A 27,645-nucleotide genomic window follows, 5' to 3' on the forward strand; every position below is an offset into this window, starting at 1 on the left:
TCAGTCTCAAGTAGAGTAATGTGGGCAAATATGAGAATGGGGAACTGGACAATGAGACTTATTTGTGCCTATGGTCCCACAGAAGGTTCTACTAAGTTAGAAGTAGAGGAATTTTTTGAGGCTTTAGAAAAAGCAACTGACACAATGAAAAAGGAAAAGTTGATCCTTGTTGGGGATCTAAATAGTAGAGTAGGAAATGATTGTGAGACATACAAAAATATTTTGGGAAAATTTGGAGAAAAGAGCAAAGCTAATAATAATGGCAAATATCTGTTGGATTTCTGCTCAGGACATGGACTGGTTATTACTAACACCATGTTCCAACATAAAAATGTGCACAAATTCACATGGAGAGAAGAGGCTAGGAATAAGAAAAGTCTCATTGACTATGTTATTGTTGATAGTGATGTTTTCTCCCTGGTGCAGGACACCAGAGTGTACAGAGGATTTGAAATTGGAAGTGATCACTATTTAGTCTTGAGCAGGATAAAATTGAATTTCATATTGAAAAGAATAACATGTAAGAAAGTTTTAAAGCGAATAAAAGTTGAGCAGCTCTCAGATGTGAACTGTAGACTAAAATACAGAAATATTATTGAAAAGAAAATGAAAGAGTTTGAGAACAGGAATCAAACCTTGGAGATTCAGTGGCAAACTCTGAAGGAAACATTGATTGATTCTGCCAGAGAGGCATGTGGTGAGGTTGTGTGCAAGGATAAAAAAATCAGAACTCCCTGGTGGACACAGGAAGTTAAAGAGGCAGTGAAGGAAAAGAAGAAAGCATATCAAAAGTTCCTGGCAAATAAGTCATCTTTTACTCTTACAGAATACAGAGACAAATGTAAGAAAGCTAAACAGTGTGTAAAACTGGCTAAACAAAAGTCATGGGAGGACTTTGGCAAGAATATAGAAAATAAATATCAAGAAGGTGGCAAAATATTCTGGAGGTTGTTGAAGAAGCTTAGGAATGGAGGAAAGTGTGCTGTAAAAGGAATTAGAGATGATAAAGGTGAAATGAAAACAGGAGAAAAAGATATCCTTGAAGTATGGAGTAATTACTTTGAAAAACTGCTAAATGAAACAAGCAGTGATGACAGCACAGTGGTAAAAAACACTGACCAGGCATGCAGTCAGGAATACATATCCATACTTGAAGTAGAAAAAGCCACCAAAGGCTTGAAATGTGGAAAGGCAGCAGGAGTAGATGATATTCGACCAGAAATGCTGAAGTATGGTGGTATAAGAGTCTTACAGTGGCTGCACTGCATAGTTCAGAAAGCCTGGACAGAGGGACGAATTCCCGATGATTGGAGTAAAGCTCTCATAGTACCCATATATAAAAAGGGAAATAAGACTGAATGTGAGAATTACAGAGGTATTTCCCTACTGAGTGTTCCCGGCAAGATCTATGCAAGTATACTTGAGAAACGGTTGAGAAGAATTGTGGAAGAAAAGCTTGGTGAAGAACAAGCTGGATTCAGGCCAAATAGAGGCTGTCAAGATCAGATCTTCACTTTACGACAAATAGTCGAGAAAGCATGGGAATATAACAAAGATCTGTATTTAAGTTTTGTCGATTTGGAAAAGGCATATGACAAGGTGCCAAGAGAGAAGCTATTCAATACGCTGCAGTTATATGGTGTCAATGGGGCATTATATCAAGCAATACTTAGTCTTTATTTGAGTTGTGAGTCAGCAGTTAGAATTGAAGGAAGTTCAGGAAGATGGTTTAATGTTAAATCTGGTGTGAGACAAGGATGTACATTATCCCCTCTGTTATTCATTATCTATATGGATCACATTATGAAGGAATGTGGTATTAAACCTGATATCAAAATTGGAGATGTTAATGTCAGCTCTTTGCTTTATGCGGATGATGTTATACTTCTAAATAAATCCGCTACAAGTCTGCAAGATTCTCTGACTAAATTGAATAGCCGTTGTAATAGATATGGTATGAAGGTCAGCAATAAAAAGACAAAGACAATGAAAATAGGCAGAATCATTGAAAATGTCAACTGTGTTGTGAATGGAGAACCTGTGGAACAAGTAAAACATTTCAGCTACTTAGGCACAATTTTTACTGAAGATGGTAAACTAAATATAGAAATAGACAACAGAATCAGCAAAGCTGGTATCGTGGGAAGTCAATTGAATAAATTCATATGGAATAAGAGAGAAATTAGTCGGAACACTAAATTAGCTGTATACAAGACTGTGTTCAAACCAATTTTAACTTATGGATCTGAGAGCTGGGTCAGAAGTAAAACACTTGACAAAAGACTAGAGACCGCAGATATGAGAGTCCTGAGAAAGATTAGAGGCGTGAACAGATGGCATCAATGGCAATATCATATTAAAAATGAGGATATTAGGAAAGAACTTGACATTGTCAGCATCCAGGAATGCATTAGCAGAGCTAATCTCAGATGGTATGGTCACTTAAATAGAATGGGAGAGGAAAGATTAGCAAAACAAGTGTTCTCTGCCAGGTTGGCAGGAAAACGACCCAGAGGAAGACCAAGATATAGGTGGATTGATACGGTACAAAGTGCCTTAGATGATAGAAATATAAGATCTGATAATGTTGGAATCTTGACAAGTAACAGACTGATTTGGAGGAAAATTGTAGATAGGAAGTTAGTAATGATGTAATTTTTTCATGTAGTACTGTCATATCCTGTACACCCCTTGAGGGTACATGGCAGGAATTTGATGATGATGATGATGATGAACAATAAAGTTTACATATAAACAATAAAATTTACGGTTGGCAACTGGCGGGCTGCATGTGGCCCAAACGTGCATTTTTGGCTGCCCGTAAAAGGTTGACCATACTTACGTGGCATGTAACCAGGAAAATTTTATCGTCAAGGAAAGACATTATGGACATTCAAGAGGATGTTATCTACTAATCAACTGTTGGATGGTTACGTATAACTGCTGTACTAAAAAGATTTTTTAATTTACGTGAAGTAATACAGTATTTTCATGACGGAATATGAAAATACTGTACCACAACTATCGGATAAAAAAGGACTATGTCTCTTGCATTTATGTTAGACATTACAACTATCATAATGAACTTAATTTAACCCTGCAGTGCCAAGGTAAATTAATATCAGAACTGTTTTCTGACATAAAACCTTTTGAAGGCAAACTATGTCTGTTGAAGAAATATATGATGGAAGAAAATCTACATCATTATATGTTGCATATCTGCATCTACAGTTGGATAGCAAACACAAAATGTCTTTTGCACGAATCTGTTGATATTATTGAAGATTTACAAACAGAAGTTTTAATAAGATTTCATAAAAATAGCTTCGAAATGCGATTATTTTTGCACTCTTTTATTACTATTATTACTATTACTATTATTACGGGCAACTCCAGGGAGTCATTAGACTCATCGAGGGAGGCCCCAAATCATATTCATCACAACTATTTGTCATTCATACAGTATCTATCATACCTCGCCTTAAACTCATTCACTGTCACAGCATCCACCACAGACTCAGGGAGCGCATTCCACTCATTCACTACTCTAAAAGTAAAGAACCCAGCTCTAACACCTTTACTAACCACACTTTTGCCCAGTTTCCATGGATGTCCCCTAGTCCTCCCACAACCAGCCCTGTTCTCAAAAATATCTTCTGAATTAATTTTATAGAAACCCTTCAGTAATTTGAATGTCTCAATCATATCTCCCCTCCTCCGCCTATCAACCAATTTTTGCAACCCACAAATCCTCAACCTGTTCTCATACAGTTCATTCCACAGACCTGCTATCATCTTGGTCACTCGCCTCTGGATCCTCTCCACCTCCTCCCCATCAAGAAGAAACCTAGGTGACCAAATCTGAGCACAGTAGTCTAGATGGGGTCTTATCAAGGCTCGATACAGAGGAACAATAACCTGCTTGTCTCTGCTTGTCAACGTATTCTTCAGCAACCAAGTGATTTGATGAGCTGTTTTGGTCACTTTTGCAATGTGTCCCCTAAATTTCAATTCCTTATCTACCAACACTCCTAAATCTCGTGCCTCATCAATTTCCTGGAGCACGGTTCCACCAATGCAGTAAACTGCCGCTAATCTTTTCACCCCAAAATGCATAACCTTACATTTTGCCACATTAAACTGACATCCATTCTCCTTAGCCCAGACCTCCAATCTATCCAAATCATCGTGCAAAATTTTGACGTCATCTGCATTCACTATTGCCCTACCCAACTTCGCATCATCCGCAAACAAATGAACTGTTCCTCTCAGATCATTTCCTATATCATTTATGAAGAAATTAAACAGCAGTGGTCCAAGAACAGATCCTTGTGGCACACCACTAGTCACAGGCCGTCTTGTGGACTCTACTCCCGAGTAAACCACTCTCTGATATCTCTCCGTCAACCACCCTCCTATCCATCTCACCAACCCTATGTCCATTCACATATGCCGCAATTTACTGATTAGAATTCCATGTGGAATCCTGTCAAAGGCCTTGGCAAGGTCCAGTAGAATCACCATAAACCCATTACCCTTATCCAGTTCAGCTGTCACTGTGTTATAATACGTGAGCAAGTTACTGAGGCATGACCTACCCTTCACAAAACCATGCTGTCCCCGATACAGTATCCCATTTTCTTCTATCCAATCTTGTATTTTCCTCTTGACTATTTTCTCTAAGACCTTGACAGTGATTCCTGATATGCTAATCGGTCGGTAATTCACAACAGCAGTCCTGGAACCACCTTTATGCAGTGGAACTATTTTCCCCTCTTTCCACCCGCTCGGGACTAACCCAGACCCGAGACTCAAATTAAACAAAATGGTCAAGGGTACTGACAATTCTTTAGCTGCTTCTCGTACAACACGAGCTGGTATACCATCCAATCCCACAGATGTATTGACATTGAGGTTATGCAATAGACTACTCACCTCCACTTCATTAACCTCAATTCCCGTATAATCTACTGGTTTATTCGTTTCTGCAATGTCACCACCTGGATGATATACTTTTGCAAAGTGCTCACTCAGTAACTCAACTATTTCAACTGATTCAGTTACCTCCCTACTATCGAATGTCTTTTAATGTCGATATTGATGACGTACCAAACCGACTATAGATGAAAGTTTTGTAACTACAACACAATGAAACATTAAAGAACGCATTTTCGTTAGAAAATATCCAAAAATTTTATCGATGCTTACAAAAAAATTTGAAGATTTAATCCTGCTTTTGCAAAGAAGATGATAGTCGCATTTGGAAGCACATACATATGAGAACAAGCATTTTCTGCCATGAGTTTTAGGGAAAAAAAAAAATTTTTCTTCTCGACTGACTGATGAACATTTGCATGCTTCGATTCGAATTTTAACCTTAGGTTATCAAGTGGATCTAGATAATTTGACTAAGGGAAAACAATCACAAGTCACATTGAGCAGAGAGACACATATTGTGATGCATAAACTACATTACTTTGTTTTTATGTTTTTATGTGATAATAATTTTTCGTTGAGTTTCATTTTCATTGTTTCATATCTCGTACTTTAAATATTTCTGTATGTTTTAAGATTGATATAATAAAAATTGATACCTTAAGTATTCTTTTCATTCACTATTTTCTATTAATTAAACGCTTGCAGCCCGATTATTAAAAATAAAAGTTGAATGTGGCTCGCGAGTCTGAAAAGGTTGCCGACCCCTGCATTACATGAATACAATTGTGCATAGCAGATATTGCATATACATAATATTTTTGAAATAATAATATTAACAATAATGGTTATTGCAGTTTTTTTTCATTTTTACACCCTATATATATATATAATAACAATAGATATAATTTCTCTATATATTATTTTTATAATAATAATTTTTTTCTATTATCATCATACAGATTATTTACATAAGACATATTATGTTTTCTGCTCTGTACAAAATTCTGTACACAGTTTTTTCTTTTTAATATTTTTCTTTGAATATAAAGACACATAATTTTTTTTTATATCCGTATCATTTATTATTATATGCTGTACTGACATATACTGATATTACAATAATTTGCAGTCTATGATTATGAGGATTAGTTGAATGAGGCAGGCTGATCCCAACTACATCAAAACTGACTAATAAATCATCTTTGTTGAGTGTTATGCTTTTAATTTTGTTTATGAAGTGTTGTGTGTGCTTTATATAGGAAAGGGAATGACCTACCAACTTCTTGAGTGTTGACGTTCATTTCTTGGCTAGGTGATAATTAGGGCTGTCTATACTCTCAACTATCAGCCAAAGTGGAGCGTTATGTTTGTGTATCTTGGGAACACCATATATTCTGGGAGAACGGGTGTAATGGGATATTAGTTTTTTAACAGTAATTGACGGCCAAGAAGTGACAGACTTAAGTAAGTTCACAGTTTTTTCTTAATCCTGTTAGTCAGATTATAGTTTATAAGTTGATAGGTGCTGGGATCGGAGACTAGTTGATTCAAGGATGACCATGGCATTACCTTTGTCTGATTTTGTTATAAATATTTTAAATTTTAAATTTCATATTTTAAAACGACAACAAAATTTGAATGCCAATCATATGAATTTTACCAGGATATGTCTTCCCCAGCAAATAACTCTAACAGTGAACAAAAAACAAGTAAGATGAGGAGCGACCAACCACATACAGGCAGTGTTCATATGATCAACATATCTAGCCATACCCTAAATAATGCTGAACTTACATTACTTAATAAAGGCTTGAACTTTGCAGTAGCACCTAGAACTGTTAATAAACTGGATGTTATGTACCACATAGAAAGAGGCATAATCTATTCCAAGTAACATAGCTGATAAAATTCATTTAGGAAACCAGCAATGTTTTGAATAAAAAGAAAACCATATGTAGCAAGCAATCTTTCAAAAACAGAACTAGCAGCAGTCAAGTCGTTAAATGCCAATCAAGATATTATTATTATTATAGGCTACTCCAAGGATTCCTTAGACTCATCAAGGGAGACCCTAAGTCAAGAACTATCCAACATTTGCACAGTATCTATCATACTTTGCTTTAAACTCATTCACAGTCATGACACCCACCACAGATTCTGGCAACCTATTCCAATCATTTGCTACTCTCCAAGCAAACAACCTGGTTCTAACACCCTTGCTAACTACATTTTTAATCACTTTCCATGGATAGCCCCTAGTTTTCTCACTGTTCTGAAAAATTTTCTCTGAATTAATCTTGTAAAAACTCAGTAATTTGTGTGTCTCAATCATATCATCCCTTTTCCGCCTGTCAAAACAGTTCTATAATCCACAATTCTTCAACCTGTTCTCGTAAAGTTCATTCCATAGACCTGCTATGATCTTGATTACCTCTGGATTCTCTCCCCACCTACTCATCACCAAGAAACCTTGCCATGCCAGAATGTGCTCAGATCTGCATGCAGTAGTCAAGATGGAGTCTTATCAAGGCCAGAGAAAGAGGAACAATAACCCACTCGTCTCTGTTCGTCAAAGTATTCTTTAATAATCAAGTAATCTGATGAGCTGCTTTAGCCACTTTTGCTATGTGGCTCCTAAACTTTAATCCCCTATCCACTAACACTCCCAAGTGTCTGACTTTGTCAATTCCTGGAGTACAGTTCTGCCAATGTGGTATACAGCTGGTAATCTTTACACCCCAAAATGCATAACCTTATACTTTGCCACATAAAACTGATATCCATTCTCCTTTGCCTTTATAACAAAATCAGACAAAGGTAATGCCACGGTCGTCCTTGATAGATAAACTAGTCTCCAATACCGGCACCTATCAACTTGTAAACTGTAATCCAACTAACAGGATTAAGAAAAAAACTGTGAACTTACTAAGTCTGTCACTTCTTGGCCGTCAGTTACTGTTAAAAAACTAATATCCCATTACACCCGTTCTCCCAGAATATATGTTCCCAAGATACACAAACATAACGCTCCACTTTGGCTGATAGTTGAGAGTATAGACAGCCCTAATTATCACCTAACCAAGAAATTAACGTCAGCACTTAAGAAGTTGTTTGGTCATTCCCTTTCCTATATAAAGAACACACAACACTTCATAAACAAAATTAAAAGCATAACACTCAACCAAGATGATTTATTAGTCAGTTTTGATGTTTCTGCCCTTTTCATGAATGTCCCACTCAGTGACACAATTCTTCTCTTAAAGAAAAATTTCTACCTGACATCATGGCTCTCTTTGCCTACATAGTACATTCCATTTATTTTGTACGGCCATGGGCTCGCCACTATCCCCCCCCCACGCAATTGCTAAGTATTATGTGGAAGCTTTTGAGCAACATGCTTTAGATTCCTTTACTTTAAAACCTATAGTTTGGCTTAGTTACATTCATGATGTTTTCGTTATCTGGCCACATAGCCACCAAACATTAAACACATATCTTAGCCACCTGAACAAACAACATGAGAACATACAATTTACTATCGAAATTGAAAATCAGAAATTGCTTCCTTTCCTGGATGCACTGGTCACACATCTTCCCTCAGACAATCTTTCCTTCACTGTTTACTGCAAACCAACACATACTGACCAATATATACATGCTAACTCATATATTGAGTTAGCATGTCATAAGTAAGTAATGACTCCAGAAACTTGGAGTCATTACTTACTTACTGGGTTGAGTCGTCCGTGTTTCCACAACAACCTCCAAGAGTCTGGGTTTCTTGCATGGCTGGTAAGCTGTTTATATGTTTGTAATCCGGAGTTGACCTTTATAGATGTTATCCATTTAGTTCTTGGTCTTCCTTGTTTCTTTTTTCTTCTAATCTTGCATACAGAATGAGGTTGGATAGCCTTTTTGATGGCATTCTCTCGACATGTCTGTACCATTGCAGTTGTCTTCTGTTGATCTTTTCTATTAATGAGTCTGTATGTTTTAGATCTTGTCTTACAGTTTCATTTCTTTTCTTTTCTGTCCATTTTGTTTTATTTATTTTTCTGAGTCATTTCATCTTGAAAGCCTCCAGTTTTCGTATCCCTTTTCTTGAGTGTCCAAATTTCTGAAGCATGTAGCACAGTCTGTATTATAATTGCCTTATATAATTTTATTTTTAGAGGTTTGGAGATTTTATTATTTTTCCTAGCTTATTAAAGGATGACCATGCAGTCAATATTCTATGTTTAATAGTGGTCATGGTATCTAAGTGTTCTGTTATTACTGTTCCTAAATAGTTGAATTGTTTTACTTATTCAATTGTTGATCCATTCAAGGAGAACTTTACTTCTTCATTTTTTCCAATTTTGTTTTGTCTGTATTTATGGTCATTCTGTGTTCTTTAGCAGTATTGTTTAGTTTGGTTATTAGGTTCACCATCTTTTCTTTTGTTTCCTCTATTATTACAATGCCATCTGCATATTTTATGTTATTAAGGTTATAACCTTTTAGGTTGACCCCTTTTTCTCCTTCCAAGGCTTGCTTAACCATATCCTCTAGGTAGAAGTTAAAAAGGTATGGGGAGATGGAACATCCTTGCGCTACTCCTATACTGTTGAATTTAATTATTGCTTCCGTGAGGCTATAATATTTTTCTAAAAAGTCTAGAGCATCTTTATCGATGTGTTTCTGTTTTAATATTCTTAATAAAAGTACTCTGTTTATTGAGTCAAATGCCTGTTTAAAATCTATCAAACAGTAATAGATATTTTTGTTATGTTCCCAGTATGATTCTGCTAGTCTTTGTATTATGAAGATCTGATCCAATGTGGAGCAATTCTTTCTGAAGCCTGCCTGTTCTTCACTAAGAATGATCTCATATGTGCTCTTTATTCTGTTCTGTAATACTCTTGTAAATATTTTGTAAGCATGGCTGAGTAATGTGATTGATCTGTAATGTTTACAGTTTTTCTTATCACCTTTCTTGTAAATTGATATGATAATCCTGTTCTCCAGTCTTCTGGTATTTCTCCTGATTTAATGATTTTGTTGAAAAGTGTGGTAAGGAATTTTAAAGTTGCTTGCTTTTATATTTTTCCAGAGTTCTGATGGAAATTGGTCTATCCCTGGTGCTTTGTCAGATTTCATTAGCTTTAGAGTATTCTCCACTTCCAATGGAAGAATCATTAAGGCTTGAGTTAGTGTGGAGCTTTGTTATTAGATAGTTATTGCTTTCATTCTTAAAGGTTTCTTGGTAGTGTTCCATCCATATTGCTTTTATCGCACTTGGATTTCCTGTTTCCTCTCCCTGGTGGTTGATCATTGTTCGAGGTAGCGGTGAAAAGTTTTTTGTAATTTCTTTTAATCGTGTTATGTAATGTTTTTGAGTTACGATGTTTTTATGCCTCATTGCATTTTTCTGCTTTTTTGTTCAGCCAGCTTTCTTTAGCCTGTCTGCAGAGTTTATCAATTTAGTTTTTGAGTTGTTTGTATTTCTTCTTGTTTTTATTTTTGTTTTTAGTTTTCTTTTTTCTTCACATTTTTCTAAAATTTCAGATGTTATCCATTTATTATTGGGTCTCTTATAAATTCCTAAAGTTTCCCTTGCTGAGTTTATTAATATTTCTTTTCCTATTATAATTACGGCTATTTTGCCTGCTTCAGTTTCTTTTCCTGTTTTCCAAAGGTTTTCGGTTTTATCTGTTTGAGTCCTGTTTATTTCTTCAATTTTCTTAATGTAGTCTAATCTTATTTAGTTATTTTTTAACTTTTTCACATGGAGTTTATCAATTCTATTTCTTTTATAGTTGACTTTGAATTTTATTCGTATTGTTGCACAGAGAGTTCATGGTCTGTATCCAGCTCTAGACTTTTGAGTGTTCTTACATTTTTGGAACATGGTGTATTTAAAACTAGGTATATGGTATAAATTAGTGTTTAAGATGAAAGACAGCCCTCTGAAACAGAGCCCTACAGCTATTATTTATAAATAATGGCTGTAGCAAAATAAAATTCTTCATAAAACTTTATCAAAAAATAATATAAATTACAGTAAAACCATAGCTATCCCATACATTAAAGGGTTATCAGAAAAAAATTAATAGAATTCTACACCATTATAATCTTAATGCCACTTTTAAACTACCTATAAACCTAAAAAATATATTCAACTCCTCTAAGGATCCCCATTGGTTCACCCTGGAGTTTATTGTATCTATTGCACTTGTAACTTACCTTATATTGGAGAAACTGGATGTACAGTCCCTATACGCAAAAAAAGAACACAAATGACACGTTAAATTTAATAATTTTGGTGAAGCAGGCCTCTCAGATCACACTTTTAACACCCTACACTAAATTGATAGGAAAAGTACTTCTCACACAAAGTACTTGCCTTACCATACAAAAACCTGGTATGAACAGAAATTTAAAGAAGCCTGTGAAATTTTGATTAACAGGGCTAATCTTAATAATAATACTACTAATAATAATGGTGGTGGCTTAAAAATCCCAAGAATTTGAATGGCACACATTCAGCCCACCTAGTTCAAGTTTTCCAGCAAACCCTACTTGTAAGCAATTTTTCAGCTTTTATAGACTACTATCCATACTGGTTTGTTCTAATTTATATGTATAGTTATCATCATCATCATCAAATTCCTGCGATGTACTCTCAAGGGGTGTACAAGATATGACAGTACTACATTAAAAAATTACATCATTACTAACTTCCTATCTACAATTTTCCTCCAAATCAGTCTGTTACTTGTCAAGACTCCAACATTATCAGATCTTATATTTCTATCATCTAAGGCACTTTGTACTGTATCAATTTACCTATATCTTGGTCTTCCTCTGGGTCGTTTTCCTGCCAACCTGGCAGAGAACACTTGTTTTGCTAATCTTTCCTCTCCCATTCTATTTAAGTGACCATACCACCTGAGATTAGCTCTGCAAACGCATTCCTGGATGCTGACAATGTCAAGTTCTTTCCTAATATCCTCATTTTTAATATGATATTGCCATTGATGCCATCTGTTCACGCCTCTAATCTTTCTCAGGACTCTCATATCTGCGGTCTCTAGTCTTTGGTCAAGTGTTTTACTTCTGACCCAGCTCTCAGATCCATAAGTTAAAACTGGTTTGAACATTTTCTTGTATACAGCTAATTTAGTGTTCCGACTAATTTCTTTCTTATTCCATATGAATTTATTCAATTGACTTCCCACGATACCAGCTTTGCTGATTCTGTTGTCTATTTCTATATTTAATTTACCATCTTCAGTAAAAATCGTGCCTAAGTAGCTGAAATGTTTTACTTGTTCCACAGGTTCTCCATTCACAACACAGTTGACATTTTCAATGATTCTGCCTATTTTCATTGTCTTTGTCTTTTTATTGCTGACCTTCATACCATATCTATTACAACGGCTATTCAATTTAGTCAGAGAATCTTGCAGACTTGTAGCGGATTTATTTAGAAGTATAACATCGTCCACGTAAAGCAAAGAACTGACATTAACATCTCCAATTTTGATATCAGGTTTAATACCACATTCCTTCATAATGTGATTCATATAGATAATGAATAACAGAGGGGATAATGTACATCCTTGTCTCACACCAGATTTAACATTAAACCATCTTCCTGTACTTCCTTCAATTCTAACTGCTGACTTACAACTCAAATAAAGACTAAGTATTGCTTGATATAATGCCCCATTGACACCATATAACTGCAGCATATTGAAAAGCTTCTCTCTTGGCACCTTGTCATATGCCTTTTCCAAATCGACAAAACTTAAATACAGATCTTTGTTATATTCCCATGCTTTCTTGATTATTTGTCGAAAAGTGAAGATGTGATCCTGACAGCCTCTATTTGGCCTGAATCCAGCTTGTTCTTCACCAAGCTTTTCTTCCACAATTCTTCTCAACCGTTTCTCAAGTATACTTGCATAGATCTTGCCAGGAACACTCAGTAGGGAAATATCTCTGTAATTCTCACATTCAGTTTTAATTCCCTTTTTATATGTGGGTACTATGAGAGCTCTACTCCAATCATCAGGAATTCATCCCTCTGTCCAGGCTTTCTGAACTATGCAGTGCAGCCACTGTAAGACTCTTATACCACCATACTTCAGCATTTCTGGTCGAATATCATCTACTCCTGCTGCCTTTCCACATTTCAAGCCTTTGATGGCTTTTTCTACTTCAAGTATGGATATGTATTCCTGACTGCATGCCTGGTCAGTGTTTTTTATCACTGTGCTGTCATCACTGCTTGTTTCATTTAGCAGTTTTTCAAAGTAATTACTCCATACTTCAAGGATATCTTTTTCTCCTGTTTTCATGTCACCTTTATCATCTCGAACTCCTTTTACAGCACTCTTTCCTCCATTCCTAAGCTTCTTCAACAACCTCTAGAATATTTTGCCACCTTCTTGATATTTATTTTCTATATTCTTGACAAAGTCCTCCCATGACTTTTGTTTAGCTAGTTTTACATACTGTTTAGCTTTCTTACATTTGTCTCTGTATTCTGTAAGAGTAAAAGCTGACTTATTTGCCAGGAACTTTTGATATGCTTTCTTCTTTTCCTTCGCTGCCTCTTTAACTTCCTGTGTCCACCAGGGAGTTCTGATTTTTTTATCCTTGCACACAACCTCACCACATGCCTCTCTGGCAGAATCAATCAATGTTTTCTTCAGAGTTTGCCACTGAATCTCCAAGGTTTGATTTCTGTTCTCAAACTCTTTCATTTTCTTTTCAATAATCTTTCTGTATTTTAGTCTACAGTTCACATCTGAGAGCAGCTCAACTTTTATTCGCTTTAAAACTTTCTTACATGTTATTCTTTTCAATATGAAATTCAATTGTATCCTGCTCAAGACTAAATAGTGATCACTTCCAATTTCAAATCCTCTGTACACTCTGATGTCCTGCACCATGGAGAAAACATCACTATCAACAATAACATAGTCAATGAGACTTTTCTTATTCCTAGCCTCTTCTCTCCATGTGAATTTGTGCACATTTTTATGTTGGAACATGGTGTTAGTAATAACCAGTCCATGTCCTGAGCAGAAATCCAACAGATATTTGCCATTATTATTAGCTTTGCTCTTTTCTCCAAATTTTCCCAAAATATTTTTGTATGTCTCACAATCATTTCCTACTCTGCTATTTAGATCCCCAACAAGGACCAACTTTTCCTCTTTCATTGAGTCAGTTGCTTTTTCTAAAGCCTCAAAAAATTCCTCCACTTCTACCTTAGTAGAACCTTCTGTGGGACCATAGGCACAAATAAGTCTCATTATCCAGTTCCCCATTCTCATGTTTGCCCACATTACTCTACTTGAGACTGCCTGCCATTCAAGAAGATTAGCCTCATATTTTGTGTGTTGAATACTATGGCTACTCCTTCTTTTCCTTGATTGTCATTGCCTGAATTTAACATTTTGTATTTATTGCTCAGAAAGATCTCACCAGTTTTGGTCTTTTTTGTTTCAGTCATCCCTATTATGTCAATCTGATACTTATCTAATTCCTCAGCTAGCTCCATTTCTTTGCCATTCAGGCTTCGTACGTTGATAGTACCGATCTTTAACTCTGGTGATGTTGAGTTGGGGTGTGTTTTCAGATTTGTTCCAGTAGCTGACTTTTCGCTGTTCACCCTGGTTCCCTTGCGAAAACAACCGGGGCCTTTTTCGGGTGACGCCCGAAAAATTCCCCGGTTGTTTTCACCAGGTACAACATGACAAAATTTCATGCCGGCATGAAATTTTGTCATGTTGTACCATCATTTTTTATTTTGGTTTAACCAATAAGAATACAATTTGGTCAGCTAAATCCCAAATTGCCAGCCCCTCCTTGTTCGTTCAGTATCAAAGTAGATACCCAACAGGGTGCACCACGAGAAGGTGAGGATTGGACATTAGGTCAGAAGACCTGGTCGGTTCTCCGCATTCCTTTAAAGGCTATGTGGAGGTCTCCTCTCAGTTATACAGCTTTGACCCTTAAGCACCCCATGTATAGTTATATGAGTAAAAATGTCTTTGTATGAACATGTTGCTCTCTAGCTTAATTTAATTTTGTAACTTAATAGAGATAATAACATCATAACAGGACTCTAGATTTGATGTAGTATGGTGTTTTTTACTTTTCTTTTCATTTTTTTTTTCACCAGAGGTCAGGCCAGTAGTTTTAAAGGTTAGCTAAATCACTGTAACTTCAGCATACCATGTAGATTGTAGTGCTGCTTCTTTCTTTGTACATATGTGTATACTCCAGATGATGACTTCAATGTGAAGGTCAAAATGTCGAGTGATTATTTTGGTTTATATTAAACTGGAGCTTTACTCTAGTATGGTAGTTTTTTCCCATAATTTTTGAAAATGTATAAACACTTTTCAATTTTGGCTTCATAAAGATGGGCCCTTTCTATGGCATAGTCCATGACAGCTGTTAATGTTTCTAGCTTCAGTGCCCTAATTTCTCCATGAAAATGTTCTCCTTTAGCTGAGAGGTTGAGAGCCATCAGATCTGGAGAGTGTATGGCAGCAATATGCTCTTTACATTAGAATAATCAAATTCTGGTTTTCAAAATAAAACTGCATGATTTTTGGTTCATTGCTGGGTTGTGAATTTTTTCATTAATATCCCAAATGTTCCTTAGAATACCTGAAAAAAAAATAAAATGAAAAAATTCATTTAATATAATGGGTGAATTTAATATAACCTCTTCATGACTTCATAAACCCCTTATTAATAGACATACTGTAGTAGTCACTTAATTTTCAAAGCTTATTCATCTCACTTATACACGTTTAAAAAAATAAACCCTGTTAACTACTTATTCAACATTATATGGATAATATCAGATGCTGGAATTGAAATAATCTCTCATATGTGTTGAGAGAATATGTTTAGGTTATTATGATAGCAATTTTTGTCACTAATTTGTCAATGTTTTGTAGGCAAATATTTTGTATAATACATAAATACTGTGCATTGTTTGTGGAGTATTATTATGTATATTGTAATAGCAGAATTATACAGCAACTATTAAAGATTATTTTATATATTATTACAGAAGAGTTTAGTGACTTTTGAGGGAGTAGTGTACGATACAAGACCTAAGATCCATGGAACCTTTAACCCTTTCTGACCTGAATTTTTTTTTACAAGTGAAAAAAATTTTTCTTTCTATTTATTTTGTCTTTAGGTCTAAAAAAGCAAGGATATCAAGTATTTTTCTGAAAAATACATTTTCATTTTTCAGAAAATGAAAATGTATTTTTTTCAATGATTCATGGAAATTTCATTTTCAATGAATCATTGAAAATGAAATGATTCATTTCAGAATTGGAATCATTCGCCACGTAATATGGGCTATGAAGGCCAAGAAAGTTAGTGATTCCAATTGGAATCACTAGGGCAGAAAGGGTTAAGGATTGTTAAATATATAATAATGATATTTAGCAACTTTTGAAGAATAATAGGTATATTTAGCAATATAAACATGTTTGGGTTTGACATTCATGAATTTAACAAATATGGGAAGGCAAATAATGATTCTCCCATTGTGAGGTGTTAATTCACTTATTTGAGTAAAAAATAAGTTATCCTGTGTTATAAATATTATGGATGTGGTTAGTTATAAATGTTTGTTTTAACTAATATTAGAGCACATTTCAGTGGTGATATTCTCAGTGGATCTTAATCAAGCATTTGACAATGTACACATCTTTTTTCTGTTCCACATCCTCCAGCACAGTGGGCTGTGCAAAATGCTTCTGTCTTTAAAGGAGCCTATACTAATATAGGCTCCTTTAATGACAGATGAAAATCCTTCGATGGGTGAAAATATACTTTTCACCCATCTCCTAGTCATTATGGTTCTTGTGACACTTGGTCAAAATTCAAAAAGCATTCAAGCAAGGTTTCCCAATCAGTTCTTTGCTTTTATTCCCATTATTTCCCTACTGAGTGTTCCTGGCAAGATCTATGCAAGTATACTACTTGAGAAACGGTTGAGAAGAATTGTGGGAGAAAAGCTTGGTGAAGAATAAGCTGGATTCAGGCCAAATAGAGGCTGTCAGGATCAGATCTTCACTTTACGACAAATAGTCGAGAAAGCATGGGAATATAACAAAGATCTGTATTTAAGTTTTGTCGATCTGGAAAAGGCATAATGCAAGGTGCCAAGAGAGAAGCTATTCAATAAGCTGCAGTTATATGGTGTCAATGGGGCATTATATCAAGCAATACTTAGTCTTTATTTGAGTTGTAAGTCAGCAGTTAGAATTGAAGGAAGTACAGGAAGATTGTTTAATGTTAAATCTGGTGTGAGACAAGGATGTACATTATCCCCTCTGTTGTTCATTATCTATATGGATCACACATTATGAAGGAAAGTGGTATTAAACATGATATCAAAATTGGAGATGTTAATGTCAGCTCTTTGCTTTATGCAGATGATGTTATACTTCTAAATAATTCCGCTAAAAGTCTGCAAGATTCTCTGACTAAATTGAATAGCTGTTGTAATAGATACGGTATGAAGGTCAGAAATAAAAAGACAAAGACAATGAATATAGGCAGAATCATTGAAAATGTCAACTGTGTTGTGAATGAAGAACCTGTGGAACAAGTAAAACATTTCAGCTACTTAGGCACGATTTTTACTGAAGATGGTAAATTAAATATAGAAATAGACAACAGAATCAACAAAGCTGGTATGGTGGGAAGTCAATTGAATAAATTCATATGGAATAAGGGAGAAATTAGTCGGAACACTAAATTAGCTGTATACAAGACAGTATTGAAACCAGTTTTAACTTATGGATCTGAGAGCTAGGTCAGAAGTAAAACACTTGACCAAAGATTAGTGACCGCAGATATGAGAGTCCTGAGAAAGATTATAGGCGTGAACAGATGGCATCAATGGCAATATCATATTAAAAATGAGGATATTAGGAAAGAACTTGACATTGTCAGCATCCAGGCATGCATTAGCAGAGCTAATCTCAGGTGGTATGGTCACAAACAGGAATTCATCCCTCTGTCCAGGCTTTCTGAACTATGCAGTGCAGCCACTGTAAGACTCTTATACCACCATACTTCAGCATTTCTGGTCGAATATCGTCTACTCCTACTGCCTTTCCACATTTTAAGCCTTTGATGGCTTTTTCTACTTCAAGTATGGATATGTATTCCTGACTGCATGCCTGGTCAGTGTTTTTTACCACTGTGCTGTCATTACTGCTTGTTTCATTAAGCAGTTTTTCAAAGTAATTACTCCATACTTCAAGGATATCTTTTTTTCCTGTTTTCATGTCACCTTTATCATCTCTAACTCCTTTTACAGCACTCTTTCCTCCATTTCTAAGCTTCTTCAACAATCTCCAGAATATTTTGCCACCTTCTTGATATTTATTTTCTATATTTTTGCCAAAGTCCTCCCATGACTTTTGTTTAGCTAGTTTTACACAGTGTTTAGCATTCTTGCATTTGTAACCAGGAAGTTCTGATTTTTTTATCCTTGCAGACAACCTCACCACATGCCTCTCTGGCAGAATCAATCAATGTTTTCTTCAGAGTTTGCCACTGAATCTCCAAGGTTTGATTTCTGTTCTCAAACTCTTTCATTTTCTTTTCAATAATCTTTCTGTATTTTAGTCTACAGTTCACATCTGAGAGCTGCTCAACTTTTATTCGCTTTAAAACTTTCTTACATGTTATTCTTTTCAATATGAAATTCAATTTTATCCTGCTCAAGACTAAATAGTGATCACTTCCAATTTCAAATCCTCTGTACACTCTGGTGTCCTGCACCATGGAGAAAACATCACTATCAACAATAACATAGTCAATGAGACTTTTCTTATTCCTAGCCTCTTCTCTCCATGTGAATTTGTGCACATTTTTATGTTGGAACATGGTGTTAGTAATAACCAGTCCATGTCCTGAGCAGAAATCCAACAGATATTTGCCATTATTATTAGCTTAGCTCTTTTCTCCAAATTTTCCCAAAATATTTTTGTATGTCTGACAATCATTTCCTACTCTGCTATTTAGATCCCCAACAAGGACCAACTTTTCCTTTTTCATTGTGTCAGTTGCTTTTTCTAAAGCCTCAAAAAATTCCTCCACTTCTACCTTAGTAGAACCTTCTGTGGGACCATAGGCACAAATAAGTCTCATTGTCCAATTCCCCATTCTGATATTTGTCCACATCACTCTACTTGACACTGCCTGCCATTCAAGAAGTTGAGCCTCGTATTTTATGTTGAATACTATGGATACTCCTTCTTTTCCTTTGTCATTTCCTGAATATAACATTTTGTATTTATTGCTCAGAAAGATCTCACCAGTTTTGGTCTTTTTTGTTTCAGTCACCCCTGTTATGTCGATCTGATACTTATCTAATTCCTCAGCTAGCTCCATTTCTTTGCTATTCAGGCTTCTTATGTTGATAGTACTGATCTTTAACTCTGGTGATGTTGAGTTGGGGTGTGTTTTCAGATTTGTTCCAGTAGCTGACTTTTCGCTGTTCACCCTGGTTCCCTGGCGAAAACAACGGGGGCCTTGTTTAACCGGGCGACGCCCCAGCCGGCATGAAATTTTGTCATGTTGTACCATCAATTTTTTATTTTGGTTTAACCAATAAGAATACAATTTGGTCGGCTAAATCCCAAATTGCCAGCCCATCTTCGTTCTTTCAGTATCCATGTTCAATATCAATAGCCAACAGGGTGCACCACGAGAAGGTGAGGATTGGACATTAGGTCAGAAGCCCTGGTCGGTTCTCCACATTCTTTTAAAGGCTATGTGGAGGTCTCCTCTCAGTTATACAGCTTTGACCATTAAGCATCCCTGTGGATGGGTTAAGGTTTTTTTTATTATTATTTTTTACATTTTTTTTTAAATTTTTATATAATCCAGAAGCCCTGTGGAAAGACCAAACATAGAACATTTTCAAGCCACTGGGATGTGATGAAATTTCTCTCTCATCCCCAATTCCATCATAAATCTCCATGCTCATAGCCCAATTTGAACCACTCAGCAACGGTGATGTCAACTCAGTTACTTGACTAACTGTATGCCACCTGTTTCATTCTTCAGTCCAGTTGGTCCATCATCTTCATTTTATATCAATCAGTTCTTGCAGTCACATGTTCTTTTTTTATTTTTTTAAATTTCCCTTTTCATTACACCCATGATAGCATTGCAAGTGTCTGTTCTGTTCGAAAACAGTTTCTGAGCCCAGAAACTGGTTATCTGACCTCTACTGGTGTCTTTCTTTCTTTCTTTCAGAATTACTCATGGCCTTTGAGGATCCTGATGTTCACTGACTTAATTTTTTTTTTTGTTTGTTTTTGTTGTTTTTTTATCTCCATTATCATTATACCAATGATAGCAATGCAAGTGTCTCCTCTTTTAGAAAACAGTTTCTGAGATCCAAAATTGGTCATCTGGCCACCACTGCGCTTTCTTTCAGAATTACTCATGGCCTTTGAATGCGATGCTATCTCCCTTACAGACTATAGTCAACCCGCTAACTATAGTCTGTTTTGCTTCACAAAAATGATCCGGTATTGGATATTATGAAGGTAAATTCCATTAACTTGGGGAGTATGTCCAAAATATTCAGACATATGTGCAGAGATGCTGGACATTGATTGTGTAGGTGGATCATCCATGGAAATTATATTATTGTTATTGAACAAGATAAACCTGATTTTTTCAAAGAGCAGTAGGTCTGTTGAATTTATTGTCAAATTAGTTGTAAAGTGCCATATTTCAATAAATTTCAGGTAGTATAGTGGATTGAACAGATGGATCTGCTGTCTTCTAATTCAGTGCTTTGATATTAAAAGCATTGCTATTCAGTAATTTTATTTCTACAATTATTGCAATAAATGAATTGTTACAAATTTGCAAATTAATATCTTGCATTAATATGATTATGATTGTTTATAAAATTTTATTGTATAGATATTGCAAGCAAGATTTCATGCATACTGGAATTCATAACATGTTCAGGATATGGTATAAATGCATGCACTGTTTCTTTTCAGAATTAATGATACATCAGTCCTTTAAAAGAGAGAAGGAAAGTAGCTCAATTTTTATATTTAGAGGTGACTATTACAATAGGACGTTGTCTGGATGGGAACCTTTTCTAGAACCATGGAGGTATGTTGAACTTTTGATTTTATATTTTAGAACTGGCTGTGCTGCTTATTTATTTAAACAACATACCTGCATTTTTCACTTCCTTTTTTAAAAGGATTATGAGGATGACTCCGTACAGCATCTAAATGACACAAATGTAAAGAAATATAACTTATTGAAAAAAAATACACTTCAGATCTAAGAGCAGTTTATAAGCATGAAGGATCTTTCTTAAATGAAGATGACTGTTATATGATACAGATCTGATATTCTGCAAGTCAGAGAAGTGATTTCCAAATACCATGCAAAATGAAATCCTAGTTTGTGTTTATGTAGAAGTGTGAGCTGATTATTTAATTAAACATTTGAAGCATTAAATCAGGAAGCATGAATGAGACCAATTGCAATGATGATGGCACATAGTGGTTTTCTTATATAATATTTATTGATGTTTTTTTACATGATGCTCACCCACAAAATGTTGTAAATATGTAGTCCATTAGTACCATGACTGAACAAGTGATTTTTCCCACCATTTTCATTAATTTTATATTAATTTTTTTGTATTTTTTTTATTTGTACATAATCTGCAAAACCTGCTCCAGAAGCCAAACAAAAATCTTTTTTCAAGCCACTTCAGGCATCTGATATTACTGCGGTATAGTTATCTCCCATCAGACAATGAAATTCATTTACCTACTAATGGCAGTGACACGTATCCAAGCCAATGCTTAATGCAAACCCACAGTTTGTAGGTTGGAGAACTGATACTCTAACCACTTAGTCAATCAGGCTGGTTGCTTTTGCATAAATATCTCACCCCCCATTTTATATATATATATATATATATATTAGGGCCCCCCCCCTAGCGCCTTAGGCACTTAACCCCCCAAGTTCCAGGCTGGTAAGACAAAAAAACTTTTCAAATTTCACCTTATCTTTTTATTTATATATATATATATATATATATATATATATATATATATATTATTGTCCATGTTTACTCAGTAGAAAATATTATAAGAAATTAGTTTGAATGACTATATACCGAGAATGAAAAAACAACAAGGTTTAATATTAAGTGATATAGCACTTATTTTAGACAAAATTAATGCTTGGAAAGGGAAAATTAAAAAACTTAAAAGGAGGCCATAGGGTGGCAGATGTTTATATTTACTATTTTTGAAGCTTGCAGCGAATGATGATAAAAATGGTGGTATATGAAGATCTGCATGTTACACAGTGCAAATAACAAATGTAGTTAGAGGCATGGACATTTGAGAATGGTTCGTTGTCATGAATGCAACATGTATTACAAGTGGAATGTCTAGAGACTGAACAGGAGATGAGAGAGGGTATGGATATGTCATAAGTGTGATATTCTGTTGGATTACAAGTTATTGGTAAATGCAAAACTGGCTGATGGAATGAAAGAGTTCATAATTACAGGAGAATATGATTGTATACATCATTGAACAAAACTGAGCAAGACTACAGAAGCAAAAAAAAGCATAACTGAAGAAACAAAAGCAAGTGTCACTGTGGAAATAAAAGAAGCAAATGATAGACTGACAGATAGGGTAATTTCCAGGATGCAAGACTCATAAAATTAGTTGATCAGAATGAGAAGTGAAATGAAAAATATGCATAATGAGATAAGTTTAGTGGATAAGAATGGATTAGTGCAAAAGGTTAGGCTGAAGGAAAGCAGAGGGGGGGGGGGAGTGATGAATGACTCAAGAATAGTCATGTATGGAGAATCCATTATTAGAGGTTCCATAAGAGATTCTCCCAACAAGGAGAATTAGCATCATAATTGATGCGTTAGATATCAGAAGCAGTCAAGCAAGTGAAAATGGATATCTGGTGATGGTTGAGGAGAGTGAAAGATAACAGTGTGGTTGGAAATGTATTCAGTGTGTTGCCTAGGTATGGCAATGATGGATTGAGACAGAAAATAGGGATCATGAATGATATGTAGGTAGAGGGATCATGAATGGTATGTGAGCTGAAAGGAGTGGGGTTTGTAAATGTGTGGATGCATTTGAGGGAAGGATAAAAACGTACTACCTTGACAGGTTGCATTTAAATGGATTTGGTGTGAGTCAAGTAGAGATACTGTTGCTGCAAGGAGGAACAATGAGTGATGTGAAGAAGGGAGCAGGCAATGTAAGAGGTGAAGCAAAAAATCAGTGGAGAGGAACTGGTGAAACTGAAGTAGTTGTAAATGAGAATAGTATTACTGTGAGTGATAATGATAGAACAAGAACGTAAGATGGACAGGGAAACAGGAAGTCAGGATGGACAGAGAGACACATAAGATGAACAGTGGTAACAATCAATTGCATCAGGAGTATAAAGAGCATGCCAGGAAGGTGACTTATTTGGCAAGGACAAGAGAAGTGCAGTATGAGCAGAACTTAACAAACCAGGCCAAGAAAAACCCTAGAGAACTTTTCAGGTAAGTGGTAAGTAGAAGGAAGAATGATTATGGTAAGATGATGTTAATGGATGAAAATGGTACTATGTCTTCTGAAGCAGACATTCTACCATTTTCATCCATTAACATCATCTTACCATAATCATTCTTCCTTCTACTTACCACTTATCTGAAAAGTTCTCTAGGGTTTTTCTTGGCCTGGTTTGTTAAGTTCTGCTCATACTGCACTTCTCTTGTCCTTGCCAAATAAGTTCTTAACAGTGTTTCATTCTCATTAGGATGACATCATGAGAAATGCAAGTGTGGAGGAAATAGGAAAGGATGGCTTAATTGTTAGTATGCAGGAGGTAGAGGAAATAAATTAGCTTGATGTCAATAAGGCAGTAGGAGTTTATGACATATCACTGTGTCTTAAGGAAATGTTCCAGGGAATTGGCAGTAACATTTGATATGCCTATTTAATAAAATTCTTGCAATGGCACAGGTCCCAAGAGAGTGGGACGAAGGTAAAATTGTTCCACTAAATAAAGGTAGTGATAAGGCTGTATGCAGAGTATAAAGAGCAGGCCAGGATGGTGACTTGCTTGGTAAGGACAACAAACGTGCAGTATAAGTTGAGCTGTCTGTTCAATGTTGCAAAAGTGTAAGGTTTTGAAATTTGGTAAGCAGTGATAGAATGCGAAGTATATACTTAGTGGAGGAGAAACTTAAAAGGTGGTAGAGGAGATAAGAGATCTGGGTGTAGTTGTAGACAGGGTCCTGAAATTCATGAGCTGCATTCACCAGATAATGGCAATGATACAGAGGACCTTGATGTGAAGAAATAATGAGGTTATAATTCCATTGTATTAGCCCATGATCAGGACACATATGGATCATTGTGCACAGATTTGGTCATCAGGTTTTCATGATGATGAAGATATGTAAGAGTCTAGAGAAGATCCACAAACCTCCTATTGAAGGAGGGCGGGGGATATGATTGAGAGATATCAGTTGGTAAGGGGTCATTCCCAGGTCAACATGGAAAAACGTTTTCATAGAATGGGGGAGGTAGAACAATAGGCTGGAACTGTGCAAGGAGAGTGAGCAAAGGAGTGAGGAGAAGTTTCTTTGCATGGAGAGTTATTAGTGAGTGAAACGTCAGATATTCTAAACTAATATTTTAAATGACCATACCACCTGAGCTAATCTCAGGTGGTATGGTCATTGAAGCGGAATGGGAGAGGAAAAATTAGCAAAACAAGTGTTCTCTGCCAGGTTGGTAGATAAAAAAGACCAGAGGAAGACCAATTTATAGGTGGGTGGATTACAGCAAAAAAAAAGTGCCTTAGAACACAGAAATATAAGATCTGATAATGACAGGTAACTGATTTGGAGGATAATTGTAGATAATAAGTTAGTGGTGGTGTAAGTTTTTCATGTAGTACTATCATATCGTGTACACCCTTTAGGGTACTTCAGGAATTTGATGATGATGATGATCTTCAACTCCTTATTCACCAACACCTCCAAATCCCTGGCTTTGTGAATTTCATGGGGTACAGTTCTTTTAGTTATTGTACACAACTGGTAATCTTTTCATCCTAAAATGTGCATAACTTTATACTACTACATTAAACTGACATTTTCTCCTTTGCCCATATACTGCAGTCTGTTTAATCATCCTGCAAAATGTTAACATCATCTTTATTGACTGTTGCTGTTTCCACTTTTGCATCATTGGCAAACAACTGAACATTATCCCTCAAATCATTTTGAGGGAAAATATTCAGAGCCTTGCAGCATGCCAATAGTCGCATTCTTTCTGCTCCTGAATAAGGTATTGTTTGGTATCCCTCCATCAATCACCCCTTTATCCACACCACTTGCTTCCTACCTATTCCCATTTGCTGCAGTTTATTTATCAGAATTCTATGCGGCATCTGGCCTTTGCAAAGTCCAGCAGTTTCACTACATACATGTTATCCTTATCCAACTCAGTGACAATTGATTTGGAGGGTAAAAGGTAAGTAAGGAACTGTGGCATGACCAACCCTTCACATCATCTGTAGCTCTGTTAGTATAGACAAGCCTTTAGATGCATATGCAATTGTCAGACAAAAATACATTATAAATAGTAGCTTCATATTGGTTTCATAAGATGGTATTGTTCTGTCCATATGGAATTGACAGCCATAGTATCATCATACAGTAATTAATTAACCTATCCTTCACCAAACCATGTTGCCACCACCCATATAGTATACCATTCCTGGATTTTTCCCTTAAACAACTCCTCCAGTACCTTGATCACTACTCCCAAGATGCTTATCTGCCGATAATTTGCTATCTCAGTTTTGGAACCTCTTTTATGCAATTGAACTGTTTTCCTCTCTTTCCATCCCCTTGGGACCAACCCAGAGCTATGACTTATATTAAAAATGATCAAAGGTACTTCCTATTCCCTGGCTCCTTCTTGTAATACTCAAACTGGTATATTATCTAATTTCATAGCTGTATTCGCATAATGGTTTTGTAATATCCCATGCACCTCCAATTCATCTATCCATATTTCCACATGATTCCTCATCTGACTTTTTACTGTCATAACTCTACCTGATGATACACCTTTGCAAAGTGATCACTTAGTAATTCGACTATTTCATTTACCTCCCGATCATCAGCATTCATCAGAATTATTCTTCTATAATCTTTCTTTTTTTTGTCTTACCATATACTAAAAGATCTCTTTGGAATTACCTTTTAGCCTACACTGCTAATTTCCTCTCATGCTCTGATTTTGCCTTCCTTACCGTAATCCTTTTGGTCTGTGCTTTGTAATGCTCATGTTTCTGCTGATCACAACTCTCTTTGAATTTCCTCCACAGGAATTTCTTTTTTTTTTTTTGTAGCTTCTGTTTAATAATGCTATTCATTCATGTAACTCCCACATGATTAATTCTACTGACTTGTATGTAATCTGCTATTGCTTATCTCAGACAATCCTTTATATAGACAATCCATGCACTATTGATATTCAACCCTTGAAGTTTCTATACCATGGTGTTGTTCCAAGCAGTATCTTGAGTTTGTCATATTTACCAGTCTTGTAATTCCACATATATCCCCTCTTAACTGAAAATCCTACACATTTAGCCACCTCCCAGGTCAAGACCACATGAACACACCCACTAGTTGCTGGTGTGGTCATTGTGATTACAGACAAATGCTCTGATGCAACTGCTAGATTTAGCACTGTGAAACTTTCGATCACATGCTGTTCTTCATTCCTCTCATATTCCTTTTTCCAGTCTACGTTCCCATAGTTGAACTTCCTCTGTAATAATCATTCACCCTTCACTTATTGAGCTTATTTTCTGATGCCTACCGTATCATCCTTTGCATCACCAGGTCTAGAGCAGCATCCAAACTGTTTATTTTATTCTGTAGGCCTGTGTGGTTCCCACCAACAAAAAGGTTATAGTACCTTTTGTACCATGGGTGGGCTATGGGTTTTTTATTTTGCCATTTTTTATCAATTTTATATATCTTTTTCGTAACTTTTTATTTCTTTTTTTAGATGGCCTTTTAGATGTTGAGCATAGGCCATCTAAGGCCTATGCACAACACTTACTCGTAATTAAATTTCATGATATGAATATAGCACTGTGAAATAATTAAACAATAAGTTTAACTATGAAACACAGGAATTATGGAGTCCTATAAATTACACTGACTAGTTTCACCATTTAAAATAAATTGGTGGCTTCTTCAGGGTTAGACACAGGGTTAAGCAGATATATTTCTTGTATTTACATAGGCAGTTGTTAGCAAATCCCCCAGTTTGCAAGAACATGGACACTTGTAAACACCTATAACAGAGAGAGGGTAGAAAATAGATTCTCAGGAAAGCATATGAGTGAAGCCAACTTCAAATGTGGTTTGAAAGCAGTGCAAAGATTATATTTCCTTAATGTTCTGGCTATTTTGTATGAGATGCCCCATAGGTGGGGACTAGTAATAGTATTACTGTAGTCTATATTTTGAGAGGGATATAAGGAGATGAGAGAAACAGTTAATTTGTTGATCATTTGGACATTGTAACTGGACAGTAA

At 35.7% G+C, this 27,645-nt stretch overlaps 1 protein-coding gene across 1 annotated transcript in view; it reads left to right on the forward strand.

Annotated features, from left to right (window-relative positions):
* Positions 1-27,645, forward strand: part of Vps13D (vacuolar protein sorting 13D) — a 1,260,195-nt gene that overhangs the window by 720,722 nt on the left and 511,828 nt on the right. Inside the window, exon 49 of the mRNA XM_090393926.1 lies at positions 21,015-21,132. Within this exon, the coding sequence (XP_090250052.1) occupies positions 21,015-21,132 (118 nt within the window). The remainder of the gene's footprint in view (positions 1-21,014; positions 21,133-27,645) is intronic.

This window comes from Typopeltis vanoorti, chromosome 6, assembly GCF_054136105.1.
Source record: "Typopeltis vanoorti isolate ZY-2024b chromosome 6, IOZ_Tvanoo_1.0, whole genome shotgun sequence".
Lineage (NCBI taxonomy): Eukaryota > Metazoa > Arthropoda > Arachnida > Uropygi > Thelyphonidae > Typopeltis > Typopeltis vanoorti.